General features: G+C 47.8%; 2 protein-coding genes across 3 annotated transcripts; both read right to left on the bottom strand.

Annotated features, from left to right (window-relative positions):
* Positions 1-81: 81 nt before the first annotated feature.
* On the bottom strand, positions 82-7113 carry RPL26 (ribosomal protein L26). Of its 2 annotated transcripts, none has more exons than XM_012457570.3 (4): positions 7026-7113; positions 6019-6191; positions 3999-4139; positions 82-253 (listed from the first exon to the last, which is right to left on the bottom strand). In XM_012457570.3, the coding sequence occupies exons 1-4, from the start codon at positions 7111-7113 to the stop codon at positions 125-127; spliced, it is 531 nt and encodes a 176-aa protein (XP_012312993.1). In that variant the 3' UTR covers positions 82-124. The 2 variants fall into 2 exon arrangements, with proteins under 2 accessions (XP_012312993.1, XP_012312994.1); XM_012457571.2 differs by lacking the exon at positions 7026-7113 and adding an exon at positions 6660-6781.
* Positions 7114-12662: 5549 nt separating this feature from the next.
* On the bottom strand, positions 12663-19810 carry RNF222 (ring finger protein 222). The gene is made up of 3 exons (XM_012457572.2): positions 19678-19810; positions 16126-16275; positions 12663-15435 (listed from the first exon to the last, which is right to left on the bottom strand). The coding sequence occupies exon 3, from the start codon at positions 15408-15410 to the stop codon at positions 14748-14750; it is 663 nt and encodes a 220-aa protein (XP_012312995.1). The 5' UTR covers positions 15411-15435; positions 16126-16275; positions 19678-19810; the 3' UTR covers positions 12663-14747.
* Between the last annotated feature and the right edge of the window lie 733 nt (positions 19811-20543).

The following is a 20543-nucleotide window of genomic DNA, read 5'->3' as shown; positions in this document are numbered from 1 at the left end:
TCCCCTAGCTATTGATATATCCTGAAATGCTGCTGCCCACTATAAAGAAGTGCCCTAAATCACCACACACAAAACACAGACTCCTCGTTTCAAGTTTTAATCAAAGCTTGTATATAAGATTACTTTATTCCTGCATCTTCTCGATTGTTTCTTCCTTGTATTTGCCCTTTTCCTTTCCTACTTGGCGAGATTTGGCTTTCCGTTCAAGGATCTTTTTGCGGTCTTTGTCCAGTTTTAGCCTAGTGATAACCACCTGCAGAAAAATGAGAAACACTCCCAAGCTTTAAATAATCACCAAGAACCACGGGAAAGCCCAACATTTAATACCATTTCCCACACCTGAGGCAGTGGATGCCTAAAGAAATGATTAACTTTTAAAAAACTCCAGAAATTACTCTTTAGTCATCAAACCTGGCTTAAATATTTGCTAATTTCCTACCAACAAAGGAGAAAAGGCAAGATGGCATCAGTAATTCTTATTGTAGCCTCTTCTGTGCTTATGTTTTTTATTGAAAAATATATATACGATTCATTCTGCTTTTGTCATGACAGTCTTACAAACTATCATACACAAATCTATTTGTTTCTAAAGTAACTTCAGGCTGGGTGTGGTGGCTCAAGCCCCCAATCCCAGCACTTTGGGAGGCAGAGGCAGGCAGACAACCCTGGCCAACATGGTAAAACCCTGTCTCTACTAAAAAGACAAAAATTAGTGGGGCGTGGCGGTGTGTGCCTGTAATCTCAGCTACCTGGGAGGCTGAGGCAGAAGAATCGCTGGAACCTGGGAGGCGGAGGCTGCAGTGAGCTGAGATCATGCCACTGCACTCCAGCCTGGGCCACCAAGTGAGACTCAACAAACAAACAACAAAATTAGCCACACGTGGTGGTGAGTGCCTGTAACCCAGCTACTCAGGAAGCTGAAACAGAATTGCTTGAACCCAGGAAGCAGAGGTTGCAGTGAGCTGGGAATGCACCACTGCACTTCCAGGCTGAGTGACAAAAGCAAAACTCTCTCAAAAACCAACAAAAAACAAAAACCAACACCCTAAAACAGAAAAATTATAAAGTAACTTCAGAATTTTAATGTTAGAAATTAAACGTAGCATTCACATGTAATTCCACCTGCAAAATCTTTAGTGAGAAGATGACAATACAGATCTTATTCCAACAGTTCAAATCCTAAAAGACATCCAAATTATGATAAACTTTAGTCTTATGAAGGCCAAGAAAGGGTGAAAAGAGGTGCTGGAAATACAGCATGCTGACCAATCAATCTCTGCTGTTGTGGAACTCACATACCACTATAGGGAGACTGAAAACATTTATAAGTGAATGTACATCACTTTGATAGAGAAAGAAGGCAAGTGAGGAGGCCGAGGGGCTTTCTAGAGTGATCAGGAAAAGCCCTACTAATAAAGCTACATTTGAAGAGACCTAAAGTGGTGAGTATCTGGAAGAGAACAGCAAGTTGAAAGTTCCAAACGCAAGAGATTATAAAGTTTCACAGGTGTGTTTCCTAAACTTGAGTAAGAATCAACTGGAGGGCTTGTTGAAACTGACACCTGGGTCACAAACCCTAATTCTGCCTCACTAGGCCTGGGCTCCTAGAATTTCTAATTCTACCAAGTTCCTAGGTCCAGCAGACCAGAACATATAGAATGGAAAAAGATGTCAAAAGTGAAGGAAAATCAAAGTCTTTTTTTTTTTTTTGAGATGGAGTTTCACTCTTCTTTCCCAGGCTGGAGTGCAATGGCACAGTCTCAGCTCTTTGTAACCTCTGCCTCCCAGGTTCAAGCGATTCTCCTGCTGCAGCCTCCCAAGTAGCTGGGATTACAGGCACCTGCCACCACGCCTGGCTTTTTTTTTTTTTGTATTTTGTATTTTTAGTAGAGATGGGGTTTCACCATGTTGGTCAGGCTGGTTTTGAACTCCTGACCCCAAGTGATCTGCCTGCCTCGGCCTCCCAAAGTGCTGGGATTATAGGCATGAGCCACTCCGTCTGGCCACATCAGTTAAAATCTTAGAGGACAATGTGATGGCAAAGAGCAGACAGAATTCTAGGTATTTAGACAGTAGTCCACAGATCTTATAAACTGATGTGGGGTACATAATGAATCAGTCAAAATGACATTTTTGGTTGGACATGGCGGTTCACGCCTATAATCCCAACACTTTGGGAGGCTTAGGTTTTGGGCAACATTGCAAGAGCCTGCATTAAAATAAATAAATAAAAATTTAATGACATTTTGGCCTGAGCAATTAGGAAGATAGCTGCCATACACTGTGATGGTTTGAACATGCCAAGTTTGGGATACTTATTAAGATATCTAAGTTGAACTGCACAATTGGCAATTGGATATTGAGTACTGAGTTTAGGGGAAGAGGAGCTTCCAGACAGCTGAAGTCCTAAGACTGGAATGAGATATGAAGATGACTATTGAGTTACTCAAAGATTGACCATCACATGCTGCACTAGCATGTACCGCACAAAAAGACTTAGTGACCTAAAACAACTGATCTGGTGATGGGAAGCAAAAATATGACTAGAGTAGGTTAAGGAGTGGGAAAGTCCTTGGTCCTAAGAGATACATACTGAAGTAATTACAGGTGAATGTCATGATCCTTTTTTAGTAAATTCACTGGGAGTGGAGAAATGGGATAAAGAAAATGTGGCAAAATTTTAATAGTGAATTCTAGGTCAGAGATATAGACGTGTTTTACTATATCAGCCTTTGATTTCTCTGAGGTTAAAAAATTACATTTATTGCACCAACCCAAGATCAACCCCTGCCAACCCGTGTTTGAAGGATCACAGTGTGCACTCATTACCTTTATACTAAACATAAACACATTTTTAAAACCTTGAAACATATAAATCAGAGGCCATAATTTTTGCATTAATTATGAGCCATTACAATTTTGGGGAGAATTCACATAAAAATCCAGGGCAAGCTTCTGCTGCTACGGGAATCAAACCAGATTTTCTATCTTGGCTTAGACATAATCACTATTCGTGGGATCTTAACCTCTGAGTTTTGGGTTTTCCTTTTTTTTTTTTCTTCAAACATCTGTAAATGGTTTCATACCTATTTCTGAGGGTTGTAAAGACACGTTACTGCTGAATTCTAATACAGGAGGCCAGGTGCTATGGCTCAGCTCATGCTTGTTAACTGCAGCAATTTGGGAGGCTGAGGCGGGCGGATCATTGAGGTCAGGACTTGGAGACCAGCCTGGCCAACATAGTGAAATCCCATCTCTACCAAAAAAAAAAAGAAAAAAGAAAAAAAAGAAAGAAAGAAAAAATTAGCCAGGCATGGTGGGACACACCTCCTGTAGTCCCAGCTACTGAGGAGGCTTAGGCAGAATTGCTTGAATCTAGGAGGTGGAGGTTGCAGTGAGCTGAGACTGCGCTACTTGTACTCCAGCCTGGGAGACAGAGTGAGACTTCCCTCAAAAAATAAAAAAGATAAAAAAACCTCAACAGGGCCAAAGTGCCATTTCCCTTCCCACATTTTGGGAAGCCAAAGGAGGCAGATCACCTAAGGTTAGGAGTTCGATATCAGCCTGGCCAACATGGTGAAACCTCATCTCTACTAAAAAATACAAAAATTAGCCAGGTGTGGCAGTGCATGCCTGTAGTCACAGGTACTTGGGAGGCTGAGGCGGGAGAATCGCTTGAACCCAGGAGGTGGGAGGTTGCAGTGAGCTGAGACCGCGCCATTGCACTCCACCCTGGGTGACAAAGTGAGACTCTGTCTCAAAAGAGAAAAAGAAGAAAAAAAAAAGATATACATAATGATTGTTAAAGACACTTTGATTTCAGAAACATTTTAAATGATAATAGATTTTCAATACAAGTGCAGTCATATTTAAGACATGATTTTTTTCTAGCACATCTAAAATCAAGGACTATTTCTATGGGCATGCTCTGTAAACAATAATGTGTCAACAATAATTGCCATAATTTCCTTTTCTCGAGCATTCTGAAAAACACCTACCTTGCTGGGGTGAATGCCTACATGGACAGTTGTGCCATTAGCCTTTTCCCGCTGCACCCTTTCAATGTAGATTACGTATTTCTTCCTGTAAACCTGGACTACTTTGCCAATCTGCTGACCTTTATAGTGTCCTCGTACAACCTACGTGCAAGAATTCAAAAGTAACAAATATTTGAATAAAAGATTAACCTTGTAAATCATGAAAGTGAACTCATGCATACAGCATTCACCCTATCACTATGTTAAAAGGTTCAAAGAGCCCACTTTGGGTGTAAGAGGGTGACAACAAGGAACTTGTTACTCCACCTCAAAAGCAGCAACAGACCAAGAGTATTTACATCAGAACCCATTTGTGTGTCCAACCTAGTGCTAGTCAGAGGACAGCAATCAATGCTTAAGGGGACAAACCAATTCTTTCCCAAAGGTTAACTGACAGGAATCCTAGTGGTCCCCAGTTTGTAAGGACAAGTGTTTCTGAACAGACTCTTCTTCCCAGTTTGTGACTTTCTTGCACTGATATGTACTGAAAACAGAGCAAGTTTAGCACTACTACAGCAGGGACCAACAGCTGTTCTCTACCCACACTGCTCCTTATTTGGGAACCCATTTCATCTTAAATAGGCATGAAAAAATATTGATGATGTGTAAGTGGCTCTAGAGACTGCCTGAATTCTTTAATCACTAGCTGCACTACAGATTACACCTAAGGATCATTTGTAGAAACCTTCACCTAAATAGATTCAACAAATTATTTACCTGTAAGCACAAACAATCATGTGACACTGTTCAGTTAGAGCTCCTGAATCTAGATTTGGAGCAATTCTGTTTACTGGTCCTCAACTGCGTCTTCAATGACCAAACATTGAAACCGCCTTTGCAAAAATTCTAAGTGAGAAAATTACAACAGTTAAAGAGATCTGACCTAACTAACTCCATCTTGCTTCTAACCTCCAAGCTGTCCTTGTTCATTCCTGGGCATAGGCCAAACTTTGGGAGGAACTTACATAGTTTAACTTTGAAACAAAGATGGTACAGTCCTTTCCTGAAGCAAACTCCCTTCTTGCCTAGGGACCAGACTGCTTTTATAGGACTAAAAAATTAGCTGCAAGACTATAAATTATGGTTTAGGCAACTAGAGGCCAAAAGATTCTAAACCTCCCCAATTGTTCCTAGGGATAACATGACTACTGTAAAGCCTAAGATTGGCATGATATTTTTTTCAGACTCCGCACTGATGGATCCACTGGGGCCACCCAGATCAATAAATTGATCTTGTGGACCAACTCAAACCAAGACAGCTTCAACTCCCCATGCCTTCATCTCTGATGTGACCAATCAGCACTCCCCACTCCATGGCCTCCTACCTGCCAAATTATCCTTAAAAAACTCCAGTCCCCAAATTTTCCAGGATACTGATTTGAGTAATAAACTCCAGTCTCCCATTCTGGCTCTGCATAAATTAAACTCTTTCTTTATTGCAATTCATGTCTACATAAACGGCTACATCTGGACAGCAGGCACAATGAGCTTGTTGGGCAGTTACAACATATTGATAAAAGGATAATCCCAAAGCAATGTTCTCATTATCTGTCCATCTGTCATCTAATTATTGCCACATCATCTGACATTTGAGAAAACTGATTTTCGGGCAGGATCCCCAGGAGCTGGAGACTAACCTGGGCAATAAAATGACAGCCCTGTGTACAAAACAAAAGTTCCCATCTCTGAGCATCACTTGAGCTCAGGAGTGAGCCATATTTGCAGTAGGTCATGATTGGGCAAATGCACCCCAGTCTGGGTAAGACTGAGACCCTGTCTTAAAAAACAAACAAAATAAAAAAAAAATTGATTTTCATCAAAATTAAAAACTGAAAAGCAGCTTACTTATTGTTTTTTTGGTCCCTAGCTCGACTCACCTTGCCACACTCTCTGAGAGCAAGAGTCTCAGAATGCAATCCCTCTGCTAAACCAAGTGCGTGAAATATCCATCAAGACAACGAGAACAAGTAGGGATACACACCTGAACTTCATCATCCTTTCGGATGGGCATGGATCGCACGTTGTACTTCTGTCTCAGCTCTTTGGAAAGAGGGGAGGACATAATCTTCCTGCGAATGTGGGAAGGTGCATTGAAATGCCTTTTGCGATTCTTGCTTCGGTCGGAAGTCACAAAGGGATTGAACTTCATTTTGGCTAAGTAAAAAGTTAAAAAGACTCTTAAATGACCAAGATCTCATCCAGCTTCCAAACAAATAACCGTAATGCATCTTGATAGTCTAGAATGCTCACAGGAACTGTCATGTTCTGAAACTTCATAAAAAACTGCTTGATCGGAAGGGCCTATCAACCGAAGCTCGAAACCTTGTATTTTTTTATTCGGATGTTTTCCGTTTATGTTTATGGGATGAAGACTTTTGCATCAAAAACACCTGTCCTAGTTTTAAGACCTTTTAGTTATACTCTCCCAACTCCTTCAGCAGCACCTGAGGGAATCAACACTGGACTTAGATCTCTGCTGAATTACGGCAGAGCAGACCAACAACGCAGTTCTCTTAATTATAACGTCAACTTTTAGAAGACACTATCAACGTTCATCCTCTACGGGCTTGAGCGTGAATACATAAAGCCTCTCCAAAATGAATAAGGCTCTCCATCCCGAACCTGGAAAATCCTGCACGTCTCGGGTCCTAAAAGCCTCCCGGGGGCAACTGTGGTGTGAAAGTTCCGAGAAGTTACTTCGAGATCATTCTTTAGGAAACGACACTGCCCAGACTAGACTCTATTTCCACAGACGCCTTCTCCTCAGCTCGTTTTTGAGTCCCCAGTTCCCTGGTCCCTCCATCACTCTCCGGCCCGAGGCCCTTGATTTAAAGGGAAAGCAGGTAAAAAAAAAAAAAACCATCCCAGCCTCCCCTCCCTGGCTGCTACTTGGCCGACGGGAGAGTCTCGGGGCCCCAGAGGTCGGAAGCCACCATGCCCAAGAACGGATGGCTGTAGATTACACCCGCTTGCCCGCCGACTGCTTACCAGCTCCCGCTAAGGTGATGGCCGCAAAAGGGAAGAGAATTACACGCTGCTTCCGGTTCTGTAAGTTTACGAAAGATCTCGCGAGCATTATGTCTCTTGGAGCAAGAGGGGTGCAGAGTTTGAGCGAGATGAGTAAACTGGGAAATAAATGTATGGCTTTTGCCACCTACTGGCTAGGAGGGGAACTGCGAGGGACTGCAAAAATCCCTCCTTCCGGGTCTTAGTGTCTCCCTTCGGAGACCCGGGTGCTGCCGCGGAATCCTCTGGGAAAGGTAGTCCCCGAGCGAGTGGCGAAGGATGCTCAGGGTCCGGCTGCCCTTAGGGGTGATGAAGGAGCGAGCAGCCCCAGGAGACCCTGGTACCTTCATTCCCAGATGCCGGGGGAGCCGGCGTGCCCTTAGCCAGGGAAGGGCAGTCCCTGCTTTGGGCCGCCAGGAGGCGCTGGGACGCCGGCCGGCCGGTCGCCTGGGTCCCTGCACTCGCCGTCCCCGCCTGCCCGTGGCGTGGGCGCGGCCAGCGTGCCGATCCTTTAATGAGCCCCAGCGCGACGCTGGGCACCGCCCCTGCACCTCGGCGTCTGCTGACCGCACCGCGGATCCCGCCCGAGATTCGGTTCTGGGTGGCGAGGGGCCTTGCGAGGACCGGGGACACCGATCGCCCCCTGCTTCCGCGGAAATAGGTCCAAGGCCGCCTTTCTAAGGCGCTCCCAGTGCTGCGGGAGGCGCTGGTCCAGACCCCGCTTTGAAGGAGCCGGGCGGGAGGAAGCCTCTCGGTGCCGGAAGCTGCGCGGGTTTCTGAATGTTCGGCCTGTTCGCTTCCAGTTCAGGACCAGACGGCAGCGGGGAAGCCGTGCGCTCCCTGTAAATGTTTTTTTTTTTTTTTTTCCACGTTTCTTTCTTTTCTTTTTTCCGAGACGGAGTCTTGCTCTGTCGCCAGGCTAGAGTGCAGTGGCGCATTCTCGGCTCACCGCAACATCCGCCTCCCAGGTTCAAGCGATTCTCCTGCCTCAGCCTCCCCAGTAGCTGGGACTACAGGCGCGCCCCACCTCGCCCTGCTAATTTTTTTTTTTTTTTTTTTTTTTTGTTATTTTTAGTAGAGACGGGGTTTCACCATATTATCCAGGCTGGTCTTGAACTCCTGACCTTCTGATCCGCCCGCTTCTGCTTCCCAAAGTATTGGGATTATAGACGTGAGCCACTGCGCCCGGCCTCTTTTTCTTTTTTTTTTGAGACAGACTCTCGCTCTGTCGCCCAGGCTGGAGAGCACTGGCACATTCTCGGCTCACCGCAACCTCCGCCTCCCGGGTTCAAGCGATTATCCTGTCTCACCCTCCCCAGTAGCTGGGATTACAGGCGTGCACAGTAACACCCGGTTAATTTTTGTAGTTTTAGTAGAGACGGAGTTTCACCATGTTAGGCTGGTCTCGAGCTCCTGACCTTGTGATCCGCCCGCCTCGGCCTCCCAAAGTGCTGGGATTACAGGCGTGAGCCACCGCTCCTGGTCCCTGCAAATGGTTTCTGAGGCTGAGGCAGTGTAGTGCCCCAGTGCTGAACGGCTTCTGCTGAATGAATGACACAGGTGTCACAGTGACGGAGGACACGAGTTTCACAAGAATACGGAAGATGTAGTGAGCCTGCTGGGTGTGGGAACGCTCTTCTTTACACTTTACATCATGAATTCTTTTAATCCACAAAATGGCCCTGTGGTTGCTGGTATTGTCCCCAATTTACAGATGGGGCAACTGAGCCACAGAGAAAGGAGAGGAACTTGGTGCCAGGTTATACAGAACCCATAAGTCACAGCGGAATCCTTGCAAGCTGGCTCCCTGGACTCTTCTAGGCACTGTAGATGGCCCCAGCTTATGGGAACCTCATACCCAGGACAGCCCAGAGGAGGGAAAGCAAAGAACATGTGTTTTCATGATTTAAAAGTAGTTGTGTTCTTAAATATGCTGTGAAGGAAGTAGCCCTAGATTTTATTCATAACTGAAAATTGCAGCAAGAATTCCTCTGCTGTGGCTCTTTTCAACACATATTTATGAGGCATCTTTTTGTTTGTTTTTGTTTTTTTCTTTTTTTTTTACGAGGCATCTTTAATGGGCCAGCCCTGAAACTAGACACTGGAGGTGCAAAATAGGTCAAAGTCTGTGCCTGCAGAAAGTTTACTGTCTAAAAGGAGAGATAGTTGGGTTTGATGGCTCACGCCTGTAATCCCAGCACTTTGGGAGGCCAAGGCAGGCAGATCACAAGGTCAGGAGCTCGAGACCATCCTGGCTAGCACAGTGGAACCCCGTCTCTACTAAAAATACCAAAAAATTAGCCAGACATGGTGGCACGCATCTGTAATCCCAGCTACTTGGGAGGTTGAGGCAGGAGAATCTCTTGAACCAGGGAGGTGGAGGTTTCAGTGAGCCAAGATTGCGCCTCTGCACTCCAGCCTGGGTGACGGAGGGAGACTACCTCAACAAAAAAAAAAAAAGAGAGAGAGAGAGAGACAAGGGAATTAACAGCCACGAGGCCACAGGAAAAGTGCTCGCTGAGCCAGCTGCCCTTGGTGCTTCTGTGATTAGAGAGCGAAAGGGAGCTCTGGAGTTGGGGAAAACTTCCGGGGTGAGGTCAGCATCGACTGGAATTGGAAGAATGTTAACATTTGCTCCATGAGGCAGAGGGAATTGCTTGGAGGAAGGCTTGGAGGTGTGAAGCAGCATGACTGGTGTTTTCCAGGAACCAGCTCCTTGCGGCTGAAGAGAGGCATTCAGAGGGGAGCCTAGGGGCTCTGGGGCTGAGCTGAGTGTGATTTGGGTGCTGGAAGTTGTAGGAAGCTGCCAGAGGTGCCCGCCTTCCTACCTTGCCTGCCTTTCTGGCCTTCACAGTGTCACTCCTCTTTCTTCCTAGTGTCCTTCCTAGTTTCCCAGCTACCCTCCTGTTCGGGTGTCCCCACCGAGGCCCTCTCTGTTTCCTCAGCTCCCATGTCCTCTGCTGCCACCCTACCCTCCCAGGCCTGCCTTCCTTTCTCCCTCTGTTCAATACTGAGTCTCAAAATGAAATCTTTGGCCCCAAAAAGGACATGTATACTGACAAGGAGGTCAAAAGGAGATAACAACTGAGTGGTCTTGTGAGTCACACAGGGTTCAGTGAGGGGAGAGGTCATGGAACTCTTTCTGAGGGGCACAGAGGTCTCTAATATGCCCACCCGGGCTCCTGGCAACCCTCCCCAGGTCCCCACTGGCAATGCTATGGATCCTTAAGCTTGCCTGGTAGGCTCAGACTGTGCAAGTGTGTATTACAGTTAAAGGTTATTGTGAGGCTGGACACAGTGGGTCATGCCTGTAATCCCAGCACTTTGGGAGGCTGAGGCAGGAGGATCATGAGGTCAGAAGTTTGAGACCAGCCTGACTAACATGGTGAAACCCCATCTCTACTAAAACTACAAAAATTAGCAGGGTGTGGTGGCACATGCCTGTAATCCCAGCTACTCAGGAGGCTGAGGCAGGAGAATTGCTTGAACCCGGGAGTCGAAGGTTGCGGTGAGCAGAGATCACGCCATTGCACTCCAGCCTGGGCAAGAGTGAGACTCCATCTCGAAAAAAAAAAAAGAAAAAGTTATTGTGGTGATGGGAAGTGGCACTGTGTGTGTGTGTGTGTGTGTGTGTGTATGTGTGCCCGTGTTTGTTTTGCAGTGGTTGGGGTGCCTCTAGGCAAGGAGAGGAAGAGAAGAGCAACAAAGTTGAACCCCAGGCCGCCATCCCTCTGTCTATCATTTATTTATATCTATCTATATCTGTCTGTCTAATGGTGGTGTCCTGTAGTGCCCTGACCCCACAGTGGTTGCTTAAAACCAAAGCTTTCATTTGAAAACAAAACGGAAAAGAAGAGAAGGGGGAATCAAGACAAGCACATTCAATGACAGCGCCCAGAGAAATGCACAGGGACTCAGGAACACCGGGAACATTCGACCTTTAAACCTTACTCCTTGGGCACCTGGTAAGCATAAGATGTCACACCTCTAACCAGACAAACCAGCCCCATCAGCCAGTAGCTGACACTCTCAAACCACAGGACAGGCGGTTTGGCAGCTCTCGAATGTTCTTGGGGCAGTCTTACCACGCAACGGGTGTGTACACTGAAGATATCTTTAGCTTCTAATAATTTTTCAGTTCAGTTTTTGAATGATATCTTTACTTGGTTAAAACATCAAAAGGTATAAAAGATAAAGTGAAAACTCCTTCCCATTCCATCATTTTCTTATCCCTTTCCATGGTTAGTCAGTTACTCGTTTTTTGTATATCTTCCCAGTTTTCTTCCTCCTTCCCTCCCTTCTCTTTTTCTTTTCTTTCTGTCATCAGTGTCTCATTCTGTTGCTCAGGCTGGAGTACACTGGCACAATCATAACTCACTGCAGCCTCCTGGGTTCAAGTGATTCTCCTCAGCCTCCTGAGTAGCTGGGATTACAGACATGTGCCACCACACCCTGCTAATTTTTGTATTTTTAGTAGAGACGGGGTTTAACCATGTTACTCAAAAAATTTTTTTTATAGAGATAGGGTCTCACTATGTTGCGCAAGCTGGTCTTGAACTCCTGGCCTCAATTGATCCTCCTACCTTGGCCTCCCAAAAAGCTGGAATTACAGGCATGAACTACCGTGCCTGGCATTCCCAATTTTTTGATGCATAGGTAAGCAAATAGGAATGTAAATTCTTATCCTCCCCTACTTTCTTTCTTTTTCTTTTTTTTTTAGATGGGGTCTCACTCTGTCGCCCAGGCTGGAGGGTAGCGGTGTGATCTCAGCTCACTGCAACCTCCGTCTCCTGGGTTCAAGCAATTCTCCTGCCTCAGCCTCCCTAGTAGCTGGGATTACAGGCTTGTGCCACCATGCCTGGCTAATTTTTGTATTTTTAGTAGAGACAGGGTTTCACCATGTTGGCCAGGCTGCTCTTGAACTCCTGACCTCAGATGACCCACCCGCCTCAGCCTCCCAAAAGTGCTGGGATTACAGGCATGAGCCCCCGCGCCTGGCCTATTCCTCACTCTTTCTACAAAATTGTAGTATCCAGTATTCAGTGTTCCACACCTTGCTTTTCCTCATTTTCCATTGTACCTTGGAGACATTCTGTATGAGTTCATTGAGTCCTTTCTTGTTCCATTTATTTATTTACTTATTTTTTTTACAGCTGCATGATGTTCCCTGGACCTTAAGATAAATAACCCGTACCCTATTGATTAACATTTAGGGTTTTTTCAGTCCTTTGTTGTTATAAACAACACTGTGATTATGTAGCATCATATGTATACTGCTGCCCATACAGCAAGTATACCTGTAGAATGTTTCTAGAACAGAAATTGCTGGATCAAACCAGGAATTTTCATAGATAATGTCAAATTTCCCTTGATAGGGATTTTACCAATATGCATTCCCACTAACCATTCCCCTGCCTCCCTCAGCTTCAGTAGCATAGGTGAAAAACGGCATACCAGCAGAGTTTTAATTAATTTTAATTTTAATGTCTTCCGTAAGTGTGGTTGAATAGGTGTGTAAGAGCCATTTGTATTTGTATTTCAAACTTTTTCATCTAAAGTGAATTGTCCTTCAAGTCCAGGCTCGGAGCTTCCCACATACATGGCAAAGTCTCTGGAATGTTTGAGAAAATATATACCTTTATTTAAAAAATAGCTTTTGGCATTCTCTGAAAATAAAAGAAGTTCCAGCTACAGGTCACCACTAAACAGTATGAAAACACTGAGGGTATTTTGAAAGAAACTTTTGGCAAACACGACAGAATCTGAAAAGACTAGAATCCGGTTCCCAGAAATTCATGACACCATTGAAAACATCCTGGCTGAGGTTGAGAGACTCACTGGAGCCTGCACATTTAACATTATTTTTATTCCTATAATAAATATTTCTCCATGGAATTCATCTGCATCCCTCCCCGCAACCCCCTTCCAATAGTACCTGTGCTCTTCTGTAATCCTTTTAATTTTAATTTTTGAGATGGAGTCTTACTCTGTCACTCAGGCTGGAGTGCAGAGGCGCCATCTTGGCTCACCGCAACCTCTGCCACCCGGGTTTAAGCAGTTCTCCTCCCTCAGCCTCCCAAGTAGCTGGGATTACAGGCGCGTGCCACCATGCCCAGCTAATTTTTAAAATTTTTAGTAGAGACGGGGTTTCACTATGTTGGCCAGGATGGTCTCGAACCCCTGACCTGAGGTGATCCACATGCCTCAGCCTCCCAAAGTGTTGGGATTATAGGCATGAGCCACTGCACCTGGCTCTTCTGTAATCTTGGAATGGGCACAGAGAAACCCATGAGTGCTTTAAAGCAGCCCTCTCTTGTCCCAAATATCCCCTGTAGGGGGGCCCAATTCCCCAATGGTCCCCAAATGACCACCACAGCAGGCATTTAGGAACTAGATAAAACGTAGAGTGCTGTTTCTTCCCCCCACAGACAGCAAATTTCCGAGAGGGGTATAGGTTGGGGGGAGAGAGGCTCAGCTGTGGCACACCTGGGTGCAGACCACTACTTATTGGGAATCGCTGGAGGTTTTTGTTGTTCTCCATTGTAAGGTGTTAGTTGACTTACGGACCTCAATAAACAGCCTATAGCTATCCCCGAATGACCCAGGCTAGACCCAACCTGAGGCTCTTCACAGTCCACCCTGGGGGCCCCAGGCAAAGAAACCTTGGGGAGCAGCAGATAGCACCTGGGCCTCAGCATTCCTTAGTTGAGATGGCAGCGTCCCTGACAAGCACAGCTGTTTTCCTCCCCACCCTTCCTCACCTAGTCCAGCCTGGCAGTCCACCTCGGAAACTGGCCCAGCTGGTGTGGCCTCTAAATGAGTGGCTGGGTCATGAGGAGGATGAGTTGGGAGGGAGGTGGGGGCCTCAGGGGTTCGTTTGCTCACATAGTTCTCAGCTGAGTCAAGGCTCGACTGTCAGCCTTCCCCTCCACTTCCTGCCACCCTTGAGAACCCCAGGACTCAAAGTGTGGATCCCTCCTTGGGTCTGGAAGGTTCAGGGAGACCTGTGGCCCTGTTTGTGGGCCACTCTGCTGGCGTGGCCTCTGTCAACAAACCCCTGGCTCTGCATGTGGCCTCAGCTCTCCAGGAAGTTTCTGTTGATTCTCCCAGAAATCCTGGGGCAGCCTCTGAGATCAGCTTCTCCCTCAGGGAAGCCCTTCTAAGCTGGCAGGGTGGGGACAGGAGGGCTTGGGGATGGAGTGTGGTGGAGGTTGAGGATGAGTGCTGAGATTCTGGGCTCTGCTTCTGTCTGTTCCCGAGGGTAAGCCACAGAATCCTGGGTGGTAATTCTGGCCTGGAGGATCCTGCCATCGGCCTGCCCAGCAGGACGTCTGCCAGCAGGACTTCCTTGTCCCTGGAGGGGCCCACCCGGCTTTGGGCAGGTCACCTGGCAGGTAAGTTCTGCCGCTCAGGGCTGGTGAGCCCTCAGGAGAGCAGTGACCTCCCATCTTCCCAGCCTAGAGGAAGGGGAACATACCTGCTAAGGATTCATGTGGGGAACACACAAGTGCAGAGTCAGCTCCAGCCTCCCTGTCCAGCTGAAACCCCAGCGAGGCTTGGGGAAGCCCAAGGCCCTCTCTGTACCCAGGTCCTCCCCTCTGTCTGCCCGCGTGTCCCTTGGAGCTTGGTGGCACCAGGGCTGCCGTGGGGCCTCTTGCTCCCTCCCAGGCCACAGCCAGCCTGATGACCTCCCTGCGGTGTGGCTCACGCCTGCTTCCTCACCAGCAGCACCCAGGGCAGGATGGCGGCCACCACGGCCACCACAGCAATGAGTGTGATGAGCAGCAGGGCCCGCGATCGGCAGCAGAAGGCGCGGGCAGAGCGGGGCGCGGGTGAGGCCTCTGAGAGCTCCGCCAGGCTGTGGCGGGGCAGCACGCTGTCCTGCTCCCCCAGGGGCATCCCGTGGCGGCTGATGACGAAGACCTGTGACTCCCGGGGCAAGCTGGGCAGCAGGTCCAGGGGGAGCTGGGCACTCTGGCCCGGGCTTCCCGGTGGCCTGGCCTGGCCGTGGGGTGGCCTCCAGGCAGATGAGGAGGCAGCCAGGGGGTTTGTGTGGCCCAGGCTGTCCAGCGGGGGTACAGAGGGCAGGCCCATTGGCACAGTCAGGGTCTGGGAGCTCTTGTCCAGCATGGAGGGCCAGCGGGAGCTCTTCTTGCTGAGGAAGGTGACGTAGCGGCAGATGGGGCAGACCAGGATCCTCTGGACCTGCCCATCCACGCGGGTGGACAGCAGGTACTTGACCAGGCAGTCATGGCAGAACACGTGGCCACAGCTCAGCGTCCGGCTTGCGCCCTCCAGGTCCCGGAACTTCTCATAGCACACGGGGCACTCGCTGCCCGAGCTGTCCTTGCTCTCTCCTTCTGACATGGCCCCTGGGAGTTGGCATGCTCAGCTGTGGGCGGGAAGGGTTGTGAACATTGGGGTGTTTTTCCTGTTTCCCACTCCTGTGCTAACTCCTACCTACACTTCTGTCTCCACTGCCTCCTTTATCCCTCTCTGTCTCCTGCCCCTCTCTCTTCCTCCAACCGTTGCCTCTTCTGCTGCGCCTCCTCTACGGCCCACCTGACTCAAACCAAGGGACTGAAGACCTAGAGGGGGAGATGAGCAGATGCTTCTGAAGGGAGAGTCGAGAGACAGAGAACCAGAGAACCCAGTCACACTGGACCCCAAGAGGGTGTGTGGATTTCCTGATGTCTCACTTCAACCATCACGTACACACATGGTGAGGTCACCACCTCACCTCTTCCTGCTTCAGTGACAGAGGTGAAGACAGGAAGTCCCTGTTCCCAGGGGAAGCAGGTGGCTAAGAAGATTCGTGCACAGCCTCAGTCCAGTCTCCAATTTGGGCCTGTACCCAGAGTGACCATTTTCCAGAAAAGCCTGTGCTAGTCTCAACCTCTGCCCTCACGTGGTGTTGGCGAGCCCATTGGATTTCCTCCTGCCATGGGATTGCATTCCTCCATGCTAAGTGTGGCTATAAAGCAGTGACTGTTTAAAAAAACAAAGCTCAGAACTTACACGTCCAAATGCCTGCTGGCCCTCCACATAGTCGCGTCAGGGAGCTGTGGGCTCATTCCTTCACCTGCCACAGCTCGGTCATTCTCCAAATTCTTCTTATGGGGCTGCCTAAGGCTAAGAGAAGCATCCGATTAACCTTGATGGAGGCAGAATTTCATCCTTTGAGACTGTGTCTGATATTTTGGAAATGGCCAAGAGTCACTGGGAGCCATGTCTGATAAGAAAGTAAATGAGTGATCAAGTGGCATCATATTGTTTGAAATCAAAGCTATGGCCGGGCACGGTGGCTCACGCCTATAATCCCAGCACTTTGGGAGGCTGAGGTGGGAGGATCACCTGAGGTCAGGATCACCATTGCACTCCAGCCTGGGCATAAGAGCAAAACTCCCTCAGGAAAAAATAGCAAAGCTATAGAGTCACTACAAAGAAACAAGATTATAATAATAATTATTATTTTTGAGAGGGAGTCTTGCTCTGTCGCCTGGGCTGGAGTGCAGTGGCACGACCTCAGCTCCCTGCAACCTCCACCTTCTGGGTTCAAGTGATTCTCCTGTCTCAGCCTCCTGAATAGCTGGTATTACAGGTGTGTGCCACTATGCCTGGCTAATTTTTGTATTCATAGTAGAGCTAGGGTTTCACCATGTTGGCCAGGCTGGTCTCGAACTCCTGACTTCTGGTAATCTGCCTGCCTCGGCCTCCCAAAGTGCTGGGATTACAGATGCAAACCACTGTGCCCTGCCACAAGATGAGTTTTAAACAGAATCTGAGAGCAAAGGAGAGGCCCCAAAGATATTGTCAGCAGATTTGTTTAAGTACAAGGCTTCCCAAGTTGATGGCTTTGAAGGGGAACATTCACTTGGGTATGTGGTGAGGTCCAAGTGTCCTCATTGAAAAGTCCCCAGTGGCACAACTGTGTATCCTAAACGTATCTAGAACAACTTCTTTAGAAGGAACCACGATTCCTTGTTATTGATACAGTCTTCCATCCATGACAGAGACCAAAGACCCTTGGACACACTGACAAGATGGAGCTGTATGGCAGCCCCGGGCCTGAGAGATGACATAATCGGAACAAAATCAGTGAGTAGGAAGGACAACTATTAAGATCACAGATCTTTCAGAATCCCTCCCTCTATTGGCTTGGCTCCACATCCATTTTGGTTAATTGAAAATGTCCCATAGTCTAAGAAAGAGCAAAAATATTTGGAGGTGGGATAAGGAACCTGGGATCCTGGAGGTGGCCCCCAAACCTCCTCGGGAGTTTCCAGCTTTGGTCTTTGAGGTGGTCAGTGTGGCCCCAGGCTGGGGGAGGGGGGTTCAAATCCTTAATCTATCCATTCCTGTCTGTATGAGCTTGGCCTAGTTGTTTAACCTCTCTGAGCCTCAGTTTCCTGTCCATAGGATGAAATTGATAATAATGGTACAATCTTCCTCGCAGAGTTGTCGGGGGAATTAAGGGAGCTTATGTGAGTGAAGAGTCTAGCTCAGAGTAAGTGTTCTTACAGTAAATGGCAGTTGTCATTATTAAAACAGGCCACATCCTGTCCCCTCTTCTCCCAAAGGGGACTTGGAGACCCCTGTCACAGCTCTTGAGGCAGCCACAGCATTTGCCTTCCTTTCCTTCCCTCTCATCCTGAAATGTTCCTTATTATGTGGATGACTAAAATATCGCACCCTCTTGACAGAGGGCAGCTCACCTCAATTTAGAATAACTGAACAAGATGACAATGGATGAGATAAATGATGGGCGATGGATTAGAATTTAAATGTTTATTCCAGTGTTTCTTAGTAGTTATCATTTCGTGACACATTTGCAAATGTTTATACCAAACAGCCATTATAATCAGGATGGCCATGATTTTCTTAAGCCAATCAACTATTAATATGTTTCCCTGCATTTCATAACTCCACAAAGTATATGATGGCAAGAATTCCATCCTTCTGTCCATCCATCCAGCCATCCAGCCATCCAATTATTCAACACGTATTTATTGAGCACCTGCTATATGCTAGGTACTGAGCTTACATATTGGGGATAAGTAGTGGTCAAGGAAGTTCCTATAAAACTTCAGAGCCTAGTGGACATATATAAGTTTTCTTGAGAAAGACTTTTTTTTGAAAGGAGGATTGATGATCAATGGTTTAAGTTGTTTGAATAACTGAGAAGTAGAGATCAAGGCTGACAAGAGAAGAGCAAATAAGGAATACTAGAGGGAAAAAAGGACTTTGGAGATCATTTAGTCGAAACTCCTAGTTTCAGAGATGAGCAGATGCAGGTCTAGAGAGAGGGAAGTGACTCGCCTGAGGTCACCGGTGAAGGTGACAGGGAGTTAACAGAGAAGATTCCGTAGATGGTAGAACATTATTAGAATCAGCTGATAGGTTGGGTGAGTAGATATTAGCCAAGTTAGAAAACACAGTCCCGCTTGAGACAAGCAGGGAAGGTGGAGAGCCTCTACTTTTCATCTGAGTTATGAGAAAGTAGAAAGGACCCGGGGAGTACAGAAGACATCCCACACCCCAAGGATGGCCTCTCTGGGCAATCTTTCCCCCTTCTCGTGCTTCAAGAGAGCCACATCATTCACACCTGGACAATGCTACCTCCTTCCCCACCTTCTTGCCTCCCTTTCTCAGTCTTTCCCTGACCCCTCCCTGCCTCTTTGCCTCTCTCCCCTTCGGAATCCCATTCCATTCTCCATCCTTGAGTTCCTCTTATGGCCTGATTCTGTCTTGGGTGCTGGGGTGAGGGAGACGGTAACAGAAGAAATGCAAGAAACATACTCTAGTTTGAGCACAAAAAACATGTTCCATAACAACAGTAAGTGCCAAGAGCAACCCCACTGGTGCCTTAGGAGACTGAGGGGAGAGGAGGGCTGGAAAGTCTTCCTAGGTGAAGTGGGACCAGTGTTGAGCTAATCGTAAATAACGACAACAGCGACCATTTATTGAACCCTAATTATGTGCTTGGCATTTTTCGTCCCTTCCTCATTTGATCCTGACAACAGCCTGGGAGGTAGGTATTATCTCCATTTCACAGATAAGAGAAGTGAGGCTCAGAGCTTAAGGAGCTTGTTCAAAGTCACACTGCTAGTTTGGCAGCGCCTCCATGGGGGACATTCCAGACTTTGGTCAAAGGAGTAGAAGAAGTAGCACTGATAGAGAAGTGATGACCCTAACTGCCTTCCTCAGAGTGACCCTAAACAAGGATGCCCTTCTGGCCACCTGTGAGGCAGGGGGAAGACAATGGCTGGCCCAAGGGAACTGACCTCGGGAACCCCAGTACTGAGCCTCCCCACAGCAGTAGCCCATCTCAAGGACAAGGTGAGGGGGACAGGTGTCCCTAGCCCAGAGAAACACCCCCAATCCCCAACCCCAGCAAAGGAGCCTGTGAGACAGAGTGACACTTCCAGGCACCTGGGATTCCCTCCTGGAGCCCCAGTGCAAGCTCCTATAGCTTTAGCTGTGACTACTTCCCCACCCACAGGTATCTCTTCTCTATCTCGCTTTCTGTTTCTCTCTCTCTCTCGTTCTCCTGCATCCTTCCAGCGTCAGCCCAGAACATTGCCAAGCTCCTTCCCCACCACAGCCAGGCCCCTAGACTCACTTTGGCTGGGACCAGAGAGAGCAGCATCCACCTTCCCACCTGGGGCCTCCAGCAGATCTGAGCCACCCTGAGGTGCGGGGTAGCAGCACGATCTCCTCCTGTTGCTGTTAGTGTGACTGCTGCTGCCGAGGCAATTCCTAATGACAGAGCAGGTCGGGAGGACAGCGCAAGGAAGTGAATGTCACCCAACCCGTTTGAGGCCGGGAGGCTTTGGCGTTGCCCAGGGGGTTGGCAGCTGCTGGAGTCAGGTGATCTTGATGAGGATGCTAGGAGAGGAACCCCCAGCCTTAGGAGGAGCCCAGGGGTGGGTCCTCAGGAGAGTCGGAGAGTCTCACAATGGAGGCAGTGACCCAGGACCCCTTTGACTGAGGCTCCCCAGGCATGGGTTTCCTTATCAATAGTAAAGTCACCCACATAGTCCTCCCCACCCCCCTGGACCCATTTCAGTGATCCCCATCTTCCACCCTCACCACACCCCTATCTCTACCCCATGCACATGGTGCAGAGGTCAGTAATAGATCAGCCTCAGGAAGTCTATGACACTCAGAGTCATATATTTGTGGGATCTGCCTGTGTGCATTTGTCATTCATGGAACACCCAAAGGGGCTCAGAGCTCCAAAGACCCAGCACCACTGGCATAAAGAATGAGGCAGCGTAAGATCAATGAAGCAGGAATGCACCGAGATACAGAAAGAAGTCCCCGACATCACGATAAATAGAAGCAAGTTTCAGAACAGCCTGTGTAATACAATTGTATTTATGAAGATAATACATGATCATATTCATAGAGAAAAATCTGGAAGAAGACACATCAAACTGTTAATAGCAGTTATTACTGGAGAGACTTTCTAAGTTTTGTATTTCTGTGATGTTTGTG

Source organism: Aotus nancymaae, unplaced genomic scaffold (genome assembly GCF_030222135.1).
Source record: "Aotus nancymaae isolate 86718 unplaced genomic scaffold, 86718_ANA_hifiasm-v0.15.2.pri h1tg000018l, whole genome shotgun sequence".
In the NCBI taxonomy this organism is placed as follows: Eukaryota; Metazoa; Chordata; class Mammalia; order Primates; family Aotidae; genus Aotus; species Aotus nancymaae.
The sequence above is the reverse complement of the archived record's forward strand: the minus strand, read 5'-3'. Positions and strand labels throughout refer to the sequence as shown.

Excerpts from the sequence above, each read along its gene's own strand:
- RPL26 (XM_012457570.3), bottom strand. The coding sequence starts at position 7,113 with ATGCTCGCGAGATCTTTCGTAAACTTACAGAACCGGAAGCAGCGTGTA. Across the intron at positions 4,140-6,018 it reads GAAAGGATGATGAAGTTCAG|GTTGTACGAGGACACTATAA; the intron begins GTGTGTATCCCT and ends TCTTGCACGTAG. Across the intron at positions 254-3,998 it reads TAGGCATTCACCCCAGCAAG|GTGGTTATCACTAGGCTAAA; the intron begins GTAGGTGTTTTT and ends ATTTTTCTGCAG.
- RNF222 (XM_012457572.2), bottom strand. The coding sequence starts at position 15,410 with ATGTCAGAAGGAGAGAGCAAGGACAGCTCGGGCAGCGAGTGCCCCGTG.